At 37.0% G+C, this 14,367-nt stretch overlaps 2 protein-coding genes across 2 annotated transcripts; one reads left to right on the top strand and one right to left on the bottom strand.

The window, feature by feature from the left end:
* Positions 1-6,807: 6,807 nt before the first annotated feature.
* On the bottom strand, positions 6,808-9,324 carry LOC125584213 (DNA ligase 1-like). The gene is made up of 2 exons (XM_048752322.1): positions 9,193-9,324; positions 6,808-9,118 (listed from the first exon to the last, which is right to left on the bottom strand). Exon 2 carries the CDS (start codon positions 8,828-8,830, stop codon positions 6,989-6,991), a length of 1,842 nt encoding a protein of 613 aa, XP_048608279.1. The 5' UTR covers positions 8,831-9,118; positions 9,193-9,324; the 3' UTR covers positions 6,808-6,988.
* A 1,579-nt stretch (positions 9,325-10,903) lies between these two features.
* LOC106387403 (NAD-dependent protein deacetylase SRT1) lies at positions 10,904-14,363 on the top strand. Its single transcript, XM_013827253.3, has 14 exons — positions 10,904-11,148; positions 11,583-11,612; positions 11,718-11,810; positions 11,899-12,018; positions 12,091-12,191; positions 12,267-12,375; positions 12,496-12,575; positions 12,692-12,770; positions 12,916-12,969; positions 13,114-13,210; positions 13,302-13,384; positions 13,476-13,543; positions 13,617-13,719; positions 13,799-14,363. Exons 1-14 carry the CDS (start codon positions 11,050-11,052, stop codon positions 14,087-14,089), a joined length of 1,407 nt encoding a protein of 468 aa, XP_013682707.1. The 5' UTR covers positions 10,904-11,049; the 3' UTR covers positions 14,090-14,363.
* Positions 14,364-14,367: the final 4 nt, after the last annotated feature.

Here is a 14,367-nt window from a genome sequence, read left to right as displayed (position 1 = left end):
ACTTAGAGCACACTCAACGAATAATAACTATATTTCGAAGACAGTTTCTAATCATAAAAATAATAATAATTTAACCACACATAATGTTTTAGTTGAATTATTTTTTTTAGAAAAACAAACCATTCAAGAACTGACAAATGGCAAAGGAGTATTAGGAGAGTTTCTGAAATGTTTTGTTTTCAGAATTGTATCTTACCTTTTTCTGCTGCTTTATTGTTATTTTAATAATTTTTTTTGTTTTTAGAACCCCGTTATAAAACTCCCGTTGGACCTGCTCTTATCGAATCCGAGTAGATATATATCGAACGGGAGTATTTCAACGGGAGTATAAGAGTCATTGAATCCGAGTAGATATATATTCATTATCCTCAAGAATCTACCAACCAAAACCGACACTATACAACTTTAATTGAAATACTTAACATTTATACCCCAAAAACTTTAATTGAAATACTATTTATATGGTTTTTGAAAAATAATACCAATTTTGTACTTCCTTTGTGCATAAATTTGTTTTTCTTTGTGATTGTTCTTGTACATCTTGGGGAGAAAACCACTAGAGAGTAATTAAACTTGCATCACAGAAAAACAGTTAACTTCACTGAAGACATGCCATAGTGTATTCAAGTCAGAATGGCCTCGAAAAAGGTTTAGGTTAATTATGAGCAACCAGATAAAATAATTTACGTATTTATTATCCTTGAGTGTTTTAAGATGGTGGTTGAGAATATACTTATGTGTCTTGGAAATATTTTGGATCCTCTTTACATGAGATGTTGAGTGAAATATTTATAGTCAATAGTTATCTCAATCCTGATTCGAATATCAGAGGTTACCGAGTTATGCGGTGACTTGACTGTCTACTTCACCTTGTCTTTTACAAGAGCCATAGTAGGTTATTTCTGGCTCGGCTAGTATGCAATCGTTTTAGATTAGCCGACTTTATATAGTCTCGAGCTCATGTTGTGTCTCATGGGATTCGTCCCATTATCAAGCGCATAAAAATGAGCTTGATCTCTTAAAAGTCATTCGTTCGTAGTTCGTACACGGCGTTAACTAAACACACATGTCATCTCATAATTAATAGATACATTTCTAAAGAACGTAAAATTTGTGATCAATAGAAAATATAGATATCTGAATGAGTTTTATATAACTGATTGCATTGGTTTTGAGTCTTAGAAAGTCTTCTTAACTTAATCCTTTGATTGTGATTGACGTTAGTCAACTTCCGAAGTTCTTCTCAACCCTCTTAACGAGTTGAGATTGTGTTGTTGCTGCTTCGCCATGTCCCCCGTTATTTATTGTTCGCCACATATGAGATAGCCTCTGGCTTAAAAGCAATATCAGCTCCAGAAGTTCTTCGGTCTACAAAAATCTGGTTACTTAATGTGTGAGCCTAATCAAAGTATTCCAATATGTTAAAATATTAAAGTTTTGATATTGATTATTGTGTATTTGTGTAAATCTAATTATTTTCCATTTGTACAATTTGTTTACTAATTTTTTATTTATTGATTGTTGAAATCTCGTATTTTATATTTTAAATAACAAATGATAACATTAATATTTAATGTGTACTTAAAAAGAAGAAAGTCTATATGTTCACAGATTCACATCATCACATGCATCAAATGGCAAAAAGAAAACTCCTTCCCATCATCGCATTTACTGAACGTGTTGAAAAGTGGCCATCGAAACAAATGGGTTAAAGTGGATCAATATATCGTCAACCTAGTTTGACATTTTTAACAAATATTTTTCAGCTGGCATTTCATTTATCATTTTTAACAATTAGTGATAAATGAGGTCTTATAAATTAGTGATAACTAATACGTACATTGCACATATCTTGTAAGTTTTGTACCAAATTTCAAACCAAGGCGACCTGCAAATATATATATAAACTGACATGAAGCTGGTTTAACCGGTAAGTTTTGAACCGGATTTACCAAATTTCAAACAAAGTCTGTATCAACATTCACCCGAGAGTCAACATATATCAATCCATTATATGGTAAACTTATCAAGAAAACGAATATAATAAGAAAATTGATTATAGAAACAAATAAAAGTTTGGTGAAATGAAGAAAAAAACATCTCATTGAGATATTATCCAACTAATTAGTTAGTCTGTAATAAATTAATGTATTATGTATATCCAGGTCAAATATTGTGTTCAGCCACTAGCAATAACTGTGAGCAAATGATAAAATATAAATGTTAAAAACCGCTAAATGATAAGTAATCACCTTATATAAGATTATTGTTTAGGCGGATGTCTAGACCAGTTTTCTATATATTTAATTTTGTTTTAAATCATTTTAGAAACATCTTTACGGCGAAATTCAATTTGCGATTGATTTTTAGTACACTGTAACATATTTATTAAAAAAATATCATAAAACAAGTTTATATTTCCTAACTGTAACACTTTTTTAACATTGCTAACTTTAAGTTTAGTTTATAAAAGTTTATTATCTGAAAAACAACGAGAAAGAAAAATTAGTAAAAATTGATAATTTATTAGTAATTTTACGAAACCTTTAGTAACATTTCTTATACATTAAGGCTGGGGGACTAACTCCAAATGCCCTTATGGAAAAAAATTCATTCTTCTTGTCCCTTCTCTTTTCCCATTACCCCTTTGTCTTTGAATTCCCTATACTAACCTTTCTTTCTTTAATATATTTCTTCTACACCTCATTAATTCATTTAATTTTTCAATTAAATACACTCAACCAAACACAACAACCAAATGGGGTCCACAAACAACCTTAACCAATCAGATTTACCTTGGCCCACATGTCTTCATGTTCCCTCTCCTCTCTCCTCTGTCAGCGTGAAGAGCTCTTCTTCCTCATCCTTCATTGCCGATTTTGAAGCTTTAACATCAGGTAATTCTTGTCCGTTTTTCATGAAATTTTGTGTGAAATATCTTTAAATGTTTGTGTAAACCATGGGTAACCTAAAAAAGTAAGAATTGATGAAAATTTGAAAGAGAAAAAATGAATTTAAAAACTGTGTATATGAATTTCGGGTTTAATTTATGTCCGTTTTTGATTAAATTTTTGCTGGAATACTTATAAAAATAAGTGTATATATCGGCTAGTGTAACAAAAGAAAGGTTGAATGCAAATTTTAAGAGATTTAAAAGGATTTTGTAAACTGTATTTATTGGTTTTAGGGTATATTTTATGTACGTTTTGAGCCCGTTTTGATGATTTCTTCGGTGTAATTTCATTAATATGAATTATATAACATGGGTAATGCAAAATCCGAACAAAATCGGACTAAAAACTTGATTAATTAGTGCAAGAATAATTTCTGGGTATTACTAAGATAACCCGTTTTACTAAGGCAACGTGGTATTACTGATACTACTGGTATTACTATGTTTACAAATATTACTAGTATTACTGGTTTTACTATATATATAGTATTGAAAAAATTAGTATTAGTAAGAATGCTAACAGTAAAATATTACGTGAGAATTAAATTTAAACTTCTTAATAATGCTAATTCTAATTATAATTCATTTTATTTCAGGAAAATGCAAAATCCGCATTGTACAATCATTTGTTTTGATTATGGAGGATATTATATTAAAGATGGGGTTGAAATGAAATGGATTTCGGGAGATGGTGACGGGAAAGATGAAATTCACACTATTGTGTTGAAGAAATCAGTGGATGAGATCACACGCTCTGTTTTGGTTGAGCGTATTTGCAGAAAGATAAAGGTAGATGACTATAAGATGGAAGCGAAGATTAGTTACTTTCCAATGGTAATGTATTCGAACAAGCCATCATATATCTGGGAAGATGAAGACGTTTTTTGTTATCTAATGCAAGTAAATCAAGAGAATTGTAGAAGTGTTCTACATGTGGAGTTCAACAAAAGGGATGATGACACTGATTTCTATGGCAGTCTATCGGATAGAGAGGCTACTGAAAGAGGGGCTACTGATAGAGAGGCCACTGATAGAGAGGCTACTGAAAGAGGGGCTACTGATAGAGAGGCTACTGATACAGAAGCTATTGATACAGAGGCTATTGAGACAGAGGGTGGTGATGAAGAAGGTACTGAGAAGGATGCAACTGATAATGAAGGTACTGGTGGTGTGCTTACACTTTACGAAGACATTGAGATGCATGAGAATGCCACCGAAAGAGAAGCAGGACCCTCAGTTGAAGTCACACCAGTTGTCTATAAGGAGTGGGATGATGGTATGGATTTGGTTTTAGATCAAGAATTTAGAACCAAGGAGGAAGCGCAAACTCATATTCAGGCGGCGTCACATGTGAAGTGTTTTGAGTATGAGGTAATTAAGTCGGATACTAAGAGATATGTGATAAAATGCCGAGGAGCCAAAGAAGGCTGCAAGTGGTTTGTGCGTGTTGCAAAATTAACGAATTCAGATCTTTGGTCAGTTAGAAGTTACATCAAGCAGCATAGATGTTCTGTTGTTACCACAAGAACACTGCCTAATAGAAGGAGAGGCACACAACAAATCGTTGCATCTATCCTGGCCCAAGATTATCCTGGAAGTTTTGACACACCACGTCCCAATGCTCTGATCGATTTGGTTCATCAGAGAGTTGCTGTGGAAGTATCATACACAACGGCATATAGAGGAAGAAGACTAGCTGCTAATAAAGTGCGCGGAACTCCTGAAGAGAGTTATTCTTTATTATCTTGTTATATGCACATGCTGGAGCAAGTGAATCCTGACACAATAACTCGTGTGGTTGTGGATGAGGGCAAAAAATTTAAGTATCTGTTTTGGGCTTTGGGAGCTAGCATAGAAGGATTCCGCGCGATGAGAAAAGTCCTTGTTGTGGATGCAACACACCTGAAGACTGTTTATGGTGGAGTGTTATTTGTTGCGACTGCTCAGGATCCCAATCATCACCACTACCCAATTGCGTTTGGTGTTGCTGATGGTGAGAAATATGAGAGTTGGCTATGGTTTATGGAACAGTTGAAATCAGTGATATCGGATCTCCCTGGATTGGTGTTTCTTTCGGACAGAAACAAAGGCTTGATCAAGGCAGTACATCAAGTGTTCCCTCAGGCCGCTCATGGTTATTGTATATGGCATCTGTCTCAAAATGTTAAAGGCTACGTCCGTAACAACAGAGAAACATGTGCATTTAAGTTTATGGAGTGCGCACACGCTTATACAGAGGCGGAGTTCTTGGTCCTTTATGACGCTTTTGGCAGAAAATATCCTAGTGCAGCGGAGTATCTTGACAGAAGTTGTGAACAAAAGAAATGGGCTAGATGTTACTTTGAAGGAGTTAGGTACAATGTTGACACCACCAATTCAGCAGAATCTTTTAACGGTGTTATTAAGGACGCAAGAAAGTTCACCTTACTTCCAATGTTTGATTTTATCATTGGAAAAATTGCTGAATGGTTTAACAAGCACAGGAAAGAGGCAGCTGAAATGCCACCCGCACTGAAGCTTGTGCCTATAGTGGAGGAAGAAATGACTAAAAGATGTGTTGATGCAGGGTTTCTTCGGGTTGATGAGTTAAACAGCTTCCATCTCGAGTACAGTGTGCATGGTAGTGACGGGAAGCGTTATACCGTGGACATGGCTATGAACACGTGCACCTGTGGGCAATTTGATAAAGACAAATATCCATGTGTTCATGCAGTAGCTGCTGCCACATTCATGACTGAGAAAGCGGGAAAGGAACTCCATCTATCTGAGTATTGTTCTAAGTACTATTTGGTAGAGCAATGGGCTTTGGCTTATCACCGGACAATATATCATGTTCCTCATATGTCTGATTGGGTTATACCAGAAGAAATTAGAGCAAAGAAAGTACTTCCTCCAGAATTTGAAGTCAAGAAAGGAAAACCACAACAAACAAGGAAACCATCAGCAGGAGAAGCGCGTGGAAGAGGAAAAAGAGGCAGAGGGAGTGGAAGAGGGAGAGCCACAAGCACAGACACAGGGAGAGCCAGAGGAAGAGGTATGGCAGCGTATTTTGAATGTGGAAGTGGTTTAGGTTCAGGTGTTTGATTGTTGAAATTTGTTTCATTGTGCTATTCCGACTACTAGGACTACTGGAATTACTATATGTTATTTGGACTACTAGAACTACTGGAATTACTATGTGTTATTTGAACTACTAGGAATACTGGGTTTACTATGTGTTATTTGGACCACATATATATTAGTATGAGTATTTATGTTTAGTATGTATAATCGATATATATTTTATGATTATTATCAATTTGTAGACTAGTTACTTACTAAATATATATTAAGACTATTTTTTATGATTATTTCAGCAGTTTAAGAAAAATCTTTTCATTTTTTCAAAAAACTCTCTTAACTTTCATTGTTATTGTATGAATGGTTAGACCATAGTAAGGAAAATCTAAAAAAATACGTATTCCTGGCAAATGCTTCCTGAAAATGTCTTCTTTAATAATTATTATAGTGTAAAAGCATCAGTTTTACTACAAAAAAGCTCATTTTCTCAGGGTTTTACTAGATAAACCTAAAAATTGCCAAAAGATTACTATGTGTAAGGTAGTATTACTAAGTCCTTGAAACTTACCAAGAATTACTAAGTGTAATCAAAATATAATATCAAAATATATGACGGCTGCACGTTTTACATGTGCATTTTTTATCCATGCACGTTTTACATGTGGTTTGCATTTTACATGTAAACTGTTTTTAATTATTTTATAAAATTGAGTATTTTTCCAAAATTTAAAAAGTAATTTTTTCAAAATTATGAAGTATTTTCCAAAATTTAAAAAGTAATTTTTTTCAAAATTATGAAGTATTTTTCCAAAATTTTGACCAGAGTTTCCCCTGTAATTTTGAGTTACCACACCTGTTTAAAAAGCATAAAACATCCAGAAACTTAACATAATATCCAGAAGCAGAAACATAACATCCTAACAAGTTCAAGAGAAGCATTTTAGGCAGAAACATAACATCCATAAGCTAAGCATTTTAGGTTTTTGTTTTAAGCTTCTTCTTTGGCACTTCTAGCTCATCAGTCTTTCCCTCAGTGAAAGGAGACTGCACCCACCGTGATGGTTCACTTTTTCTCTTCTCCAGCAGCGGCGTACATGGCTTCAATGTAGCCTCAGTCTTCTTCGGCCTGCCTTTCTTCTTAGGTGCACCATCAGCTTTAGCTTTCTTTTTTTCAGCTCTAGCTTTCTTTTTTTCAGCTTCAGCTCTCATTTTTGCTAGTCTCTCAGCTCTGGGAATGCCATACGGCACTGCTATGACCTTGACCTTAGGCTTGCGCTTAGTCTTTAATTCTACCTCAACTGACTTCTCAGCTAGCTCAGTCTGTTTCTTAGCGGGACTCTCCACAAGATTATCTTTAATTTCCTCAGCTTTTTCCTCCTCTTCCTCTACATCTAGATCGACATCAGATTCAACTGACTTCTCAGCTAGCTCAGCATGTTTCTCAGAGGGACTCTCCACATGATTATCTTCACTTTCCTCTGCTTTTTCCTCCTCTTCATCCACATCTTGATCCTCTTTCTCAGCTAACTCAGCATCTTTCTCAGTAACCTCAGCCTCTTTCTCAACAATCTCAGTCTGAATAGCTTCTTGCTCTTTCTGAGTAGCTTCTACCTCAACCTCTTTCTCAGCTAGCTCAGCAATCCCTGTTACCACAACAATCTCTGGTGATATAGAGATTGCTTTCCTCGCAGCTGCTGCCTTAGTTCTACCACGTGGTGTAATGACTATTACTCCGGTAGAGGTAGGAGTTCCCTTGGATTCTACTTTCTCAGCCTCTTTCTCTTCTTGAACCTCTTTCTCAGCCTCTTTCTCAGCCTCTTTCTCACCCTCTTCCTCACCCTCTTTCTCTTCTTGAACCTCTTTCTCAGCCTCTTTCTCACCCTCTTTCTCTTCTTGAACCTCTTCCTCAGCCTCTTCCTCACCCTCTTTCTCAACCTCTTCCTCAGCCTCTTTCTCTTCTTGAACCTCTTTCTCAGCCTCTTTCTCACCCTCTTTCTCTTCTTGAACCTCTTCCTCAGCCTCTTCCTCACCCTCTTTCTCAACCTCTTCCTCAGCCTCAGACTCATCATCAATTGTCCTCCAAAATTCTTCTGCTTGCACTCTCACTCTTTCCTGAAGCCTTAACAGAGAACTTTCTCCATCTGATTCCTCCACGTATTCTTCGCTTTTCTCAACAGAATCACTGTTTTCTTTGTCTTTTTCAGGTTCTTGGTCTTTCTCTTCTTCACCCTTCTCATTGTTTTCTTTCTCACCATCCTTACTGTTTTCCCCACCCGAGACCACATCCTTTTCCTCGCCAGACTCACTGTTTTCCTTGTCTTCCTTAGCCTTCTCACTGTTTTCCTTCCCTTCAGCTCTACCATAATCTCTATCATCCCATCCAAAATCCATATCTTCACCATAGTTCCTCTCCTCATTTTTGTTGCTCTCAATAGAAGTCAGCTTTTCTTCTATTTTCTTAGCCCTTCTTCTAAGTTGGCGCTGGTTCTTTTCAAATTTACTCATCCTCACATCCATATCACCCAGCTTTGCCTCCACCACTGATTTAAGACCAGAAAACCCTTCACTCATGGCCCCCAAAATCTTTTCTTCCAGAGCTTTCAAGCTCTCCAACCCAGATTTAGAAGACGAATCTTCTAAAAACGTCACCTTTTCTTTGTCCTTCTTCTTTTTAAACACTCGTGCAGCAACATCCAAGTCGTATAGCTCTTTCCAAAATATCTTCTTCTGCTTCACATTTAGCCAGTGGTTCCAAGTATCACTTGTGCTTCCCTCACAATGATACTCTCGCTCCTCATCAATTATACGAGCCAACATGATTTCCTCACCCACAGTTGGAACCAACACACTGTTAATAACCTGAAAAAAAAAACAGAAAAGGAAAATCAGTTTAAATTTTATTATATTCTTCTAGTTTTTACTACAAAGTATATATACATATACCTTTGTGTGTCCAAGTGCAGCATATATATCTTCCAAAGGATAGCCCTTCATGCTACTCTTTGTAAAGCGGCTCTTGCACATCCTAGGACAATCTTCAGAAGGTGTGTCTGCAGATAGTCGAAATGTTTTCCCCAGCTTAGGAATACACTCAAAAGCCAAAATCTACACAAATATTGTAGCGCTGTCAGATTTATGGTTATAAAACAACTCATATTTGACTAGATTGTATGCTTTACCTCTAATGGAATTATGAATCCAGGAAAGCCGCATGCCGGGTGCACTTCACCCTTCAGAAGCTCCATCATATGCTTAATGTTCTTTATTGCATCTTCAAATGTCAAACGACCCCATGGAAATGTTCTGCAAACATCCAAATCTTCCACGATCCTTAAGATGAACGGGTCTACTGGTCCGGAATCCTTTGCCTGTCCTCTGATAACCCGACCAAGGAAGAACAAGACAGCCATCTTCAATCTATCATTGCATGGCGTCTTCATAGACAACAGCTTCTGCTCCACATCTGTTATGGTGATCTTCTTTAGTCCACCGAAGTAATAATCCACAAACTTCGTACTCCCGAGCTTCAAATATTTCCTTGGATACTCATGGCAGTCTAAGCCCGAGATGAGGGCATGCTCCCTCATAGAATAGCGGATGGGAACACCATTCAGACTAAACCATGCAACATCTTCTTCTTCAGTCGAAATGGTGCGCAAGAGTAACATCCACATTCCTTGGAGCTTCAGGTATTGTTCATCAGGCATGTGGAAGAAGTGACGAAATTGAGGATGGGTTGTGAACCATTTAACCTCCTCCTTAAGCTTCTTAATCACGTCCACTGTATTCTTCACAAAGCACTTGGTTTGAATCTTGCAAGTCTTCGTGAACTCTGTGCTCTTGAAGTATAATTCAAGGGGCTGTGGTGGTTGCCTTGCCTGCAATCATAATATATATGTATTAGTCATTTGTTACTACTAAAACTAGTATACTTTCACACTGACAATGAAACGAGTGCAAAAACTACCTTAGATGATACAGCAGACATGTCATCACTTTCTGAATCAACAGAGAGAGAAACTACAGGCGTTTCTCTTGCCGGCTCATTCCCAGCTGAGACCGCCTTTCTAGCTCTAGTTCTACTGGAGACTCCAACGCACGTAGTAGATGGATTCTTTCTTTTTCGGCCCTTCATTTCCTGTACAAGAAGTTAGAAACGCTGTTAAGAACACAACAAGTCACCGTCAATTACTCCAAATGCAAACCGCATAGCAAACATCAATTATTACATCTCAACAATGCAATACTCAGAGGAAACTACTCACTTACGAAAGGAACGAAGATGGAGACTAGAATTTCGTCGGAGAAAGAAGAAGAAACGAAGCGGTTCTCGATTCTAGAGAGTTGAGACCCGAGAAATAAGAGGGAGAGAGGACGTCTACGGAGAGATTAATGGATTCTTGATTTAGACGAAGGAGGACGACGACGAAAGCCACAATGCACGGAGGCTAGGGTTTCGTCGCAATCGCAAGAGAGAAGCCGGAGAGGAACGAGACGGGATTTAGATTTAGGTGGAGAGGGAGAGAGACAAAACGCTTCGTTTAGAGAATAGGATCCGGTTCAGTTTGGTTGGGTCGGGTAGAGCAGGTCGGGTTGGTAATAAGTTGGTTTCATTAAGGTCCCTAGCGTCTTTAACCACGTTTTACCCGATTTTATATTTAAAAAAAAATAAAAAATATATTCTTTTTTATTACAGGGTGAATTCAGCATTTCTAACGGAGAGGGAGGGGCATTTCGAGTTAAAGTCCGATATTTTTGGAATCTTATGAGGAAAACGAATATATTAAGAAAGAAATCAAATAAAATAAAATAAGGTATATTGAGAATTGAGTCAATTGACCTATAAAAATATTCCGTATTAATAATTTGTTTCTTTTTAATGAAATATTTATTCTCCTAAAACACACAGTCCAAGTCTTTAAGAGAGATCCCCTCTGCTTTTTTTAATTACATGGGAGAGGCAGACAGGGAAGCGAAGGTGTTCTTGTCGTACGAGAGAAAAAGAGAAGATCTTTTTTTTGTAAGGAAAATCTCAAATGTCTTTAGGTTACGCAGAGAAACTATCTTTCATCGAAGATGTTGGTCAAGTGGGCATGGCTGAGTTCTTCGACCCATCTCATGTTCTGCAATGCAAGGTCTCTCCAGTCCTCCTCCTGGGTTTAATACGATGATTGATCGTTCTAGCAACCCTAGATTTTTGGTTTCGGAACAGTTTGTTCCTTTCTGTCCTAGTCTTTGATTTACGCTTTTATCTTCGTCTTCGTGAGGGTTATTGAAGAGTTTGTTAATGATTTCATGGCTATAGTTTGGGTTTTAGGGTACATGTTTTTTTTTTTTGTGGACTTGCATTAATTTAATTGAAGAATTGAAATTGGGTAAGAACAAGCATGTTAAGATGAATTAGGGTATAATGTGGCTGATTTGTGTTTATTGATTATGTTAGATATGTTTTTTTCTGAAACAAGATTTGTATGGAGAATTTGCATTAATAGTTTGGGATGTGATATAGGATATGGTTGCTAGATTTTAGCTTTAAATTTGGTTATTTACTGTATGATTTTGTTTGCAGATCGAAGAACTTGCTAAGATGATTCAAAAGGTTTGGATCTATGGACTCCTCTTTCATACTACTATTGGTTGCTTTTTGCATGTTTCTCTTTGTTGTCTCTTAAGTATATTCAAGAAGGTGGTTTAATGTTTGCAGAGTAAGCATCTAGTGGTGTTTACAGGTGCAGGCATCTCAACTTCTTGTGGTATACCTGATTTCAGGGGCCCCAAAGGCATTTGGACATTGCAGGTCAGTTATGTTTTATTCACCATCATTGCTTAGAAGTATCATCTCTCTAGTAACTTACACTTTGTGATTCATGTTCATTGGTTTTCAGCGCGAGGGCAAAGATCTACCAAAAGCATCTCTGCCGTTTCATCGTGCAATGCCGAGCATGACCCATATGGCTTTGGTTGAATTGGAAAGAGCTGGCATTTTAAAATTTGTCATCAGTCAGGTAGATCCTTCTTCTTTCGTCTTTACTTAATGACTGATAACTGAAAGGATCTTGTTTTCATAAAATTGTTAGAATGTGGATGGCTTGCATCTTCGATCTGGGATACCAAGAGAGAAGCTCTCTGAACTGCATGGAGACTCTTTTATGGAGATGTGCCCATCATGTGGAGCTGAGTAAGACAAAAATTTGTGTTCTTACAGTGTCACTGGACCACAGATGGTAACAGCCTTTCTGACCTTTGTCTGAAGGTACCTGCGTGATTTCGAGGTGGAAACTATTGGATTAAAAGAGACCTCGAGAAAATGCTCTAATGCAAAGTGTGGTGCTAAACTCAAAGATACGGTCTTAGATTGGGAGGTGAGTTCTCTTTTCCCTTCTAATACAAACGCTTTGTCTTTAACCTTGTAGTCTAAGACATTTAAAAAGCTAAAAAATCAATCTTTATTTGTCTGTTAAGCTTCTTTCCTTTTATGGCAGGATGCTTTGCCTCCAAAAGAGATTGATCCTGCAGAGAAACATTGCAAAATTGCTGATCTTGTACTCTGTTTGGGTACCAGGTAATTAATGACTCATAAGAACTCTCATGTTTAGATCATTTAGCCAAGTAACTAAACACCCTAATCTTGATTATCCTGTGTTTTGCTTGCTTTATGAGCCTTACTTCTTTTTGCAGTTTGCAGATAACCCCAGCTTGCAACTTGCCTCTCAAGTGTCTCAGGGGTGGAGGCAAGATTGTGATTGTTAATCTTCAGGTAAATCATCTTTCTTTTCTTCATTTGCATGATGGGTTCTCTGGACAGTGTTCACTATAAGCCTTGATATTGTCTTTGGAATGTATATGGAGGACTGTGTAGTGTTTCATCTGAAACTTTAGACTAATTATATTCGTCATTACAGAAAACCCCAAAGGACAAGAAAGCAGACGTAGTGATTCACGGTTTTGTTGATAAGGTAAGATTTCACCTCTTTATATGTATAGATATTTTCTAAAATTGTAGCCAAAACCTAAGGGAAGTATAGTAGATTACCCTCAAAACTGTGCTCAAAGTTTGTTTTATTGATCTTTTTTCCCTTCATTATTCTTTTGATGTGCAGGTGGTTGCAGGGGTCATGGAAACTCTCAACATGCAGATTCCTCCATATGTCAGAATAGATCTTTTCCAGATAATACTAAACCAATCCTTAAGCAGAGGTCTAACAGCTACCAAAATTTGATCCTGAATCTTACTCTCTAACTCGTTTTCATAATTTTCACTTCACATAGTTTTCATTTCTGTTTACAGATGAAAGGTACATTAACTGGACACTTCGTGTTGCAAGTGTTCATGGATTAACTTCTCAGCTACCATTCATTGGATCAGTTGAGGTAAACATATAGAAAACTAACTATTATCTCCTAAACCAAAACCAAAATGGTATAGTGTGAGCGTTTCTGATTCGTTTCATTTGTGAACCAGGTCTCCTTCTCGGACAACCATAACTTCAAAGATGCAGTTCTCGATGAGCAGCCGTTTATCATAAAAAGGTAACAAACACCTTTCTTCAGAGTCCATTTTCTTGTCTTATGTCTCATTTATAACATGTCTTCTTTCATACAGGAGAACAACGGAAACCGAGACATTTGACATATTCTTGAAAATCAACTACAGTGAGGGTTGTGACTGTCTCTCCACCAAAATTACCATTCCCTTCAAATATGAGGTTAGTTAAGACACATACTATTCGATAAAGCTCTTTGTTATATTTTGATTTATCAGCATTTTTCGAATAACTTGTGTAGGTTTCAACGGAAGAGCATGAGGAGGAGACTATTGACAAGGAGGCTGTGCTGCAAAGCCTGAGAGAGAAAGCGGTTGAAGAATCTAGCTGCGGGCAAAGCGGTGTGGTCGAGAGAAGATTTGTTTCTGAGCCGAGAAGTGAAACCATTGTGTATGCGACTGTGACCAATCTCAGGACGTTCCATTGTCAACAATCTGTGCTTGCTAATGGTGACCTCAGGTGGAAGATGGAAGGATCTGGAACAACGTCTCGTAAACGTTCTAGAACCGGGAAACGAAAACCGAGGGCATAGGAAGAAGAACAAAGAGAGCTCTCTTCTTTTGTATATAAACAACCTCTAAGTCTAATAGGAATTATTGGGAATATGGAAGTTAATCAGCGTTTTAAGGGCTGAGTGAATTTTGTGTGCTTTTTACCCACACTCGGTTCTCTTAAACCGGAATTAGCCAGGGTTTTAGGCTAAACTTTGTTTAAGTAGCTATTGTAACTTTGAATGTATAATGCATTCGATTTGTTCGGATGTAAATTATTACCAAAGTTACAAGATAATCTAGAAATTGCCCCTTTTTT

This window comes from Brassica napus, chromosome C3, assembly GCF_020379485.1.
Source record: "Brassica napus cultivar Da-Ae chromosome C3, Da-Ae, whole genome shotgun sequence".
NCBI classification, from domain to species: Eukaryota; Viridiplantae; Streptophyta; class Magnoliopsida; order Brassicales; family Brassicaceae; genus Brassica; species Brassica napus.
Note: the sequence above shows the minus strand (reverse complement) of the source record. Positions and strands in the feature narration are given on the sequence as shown.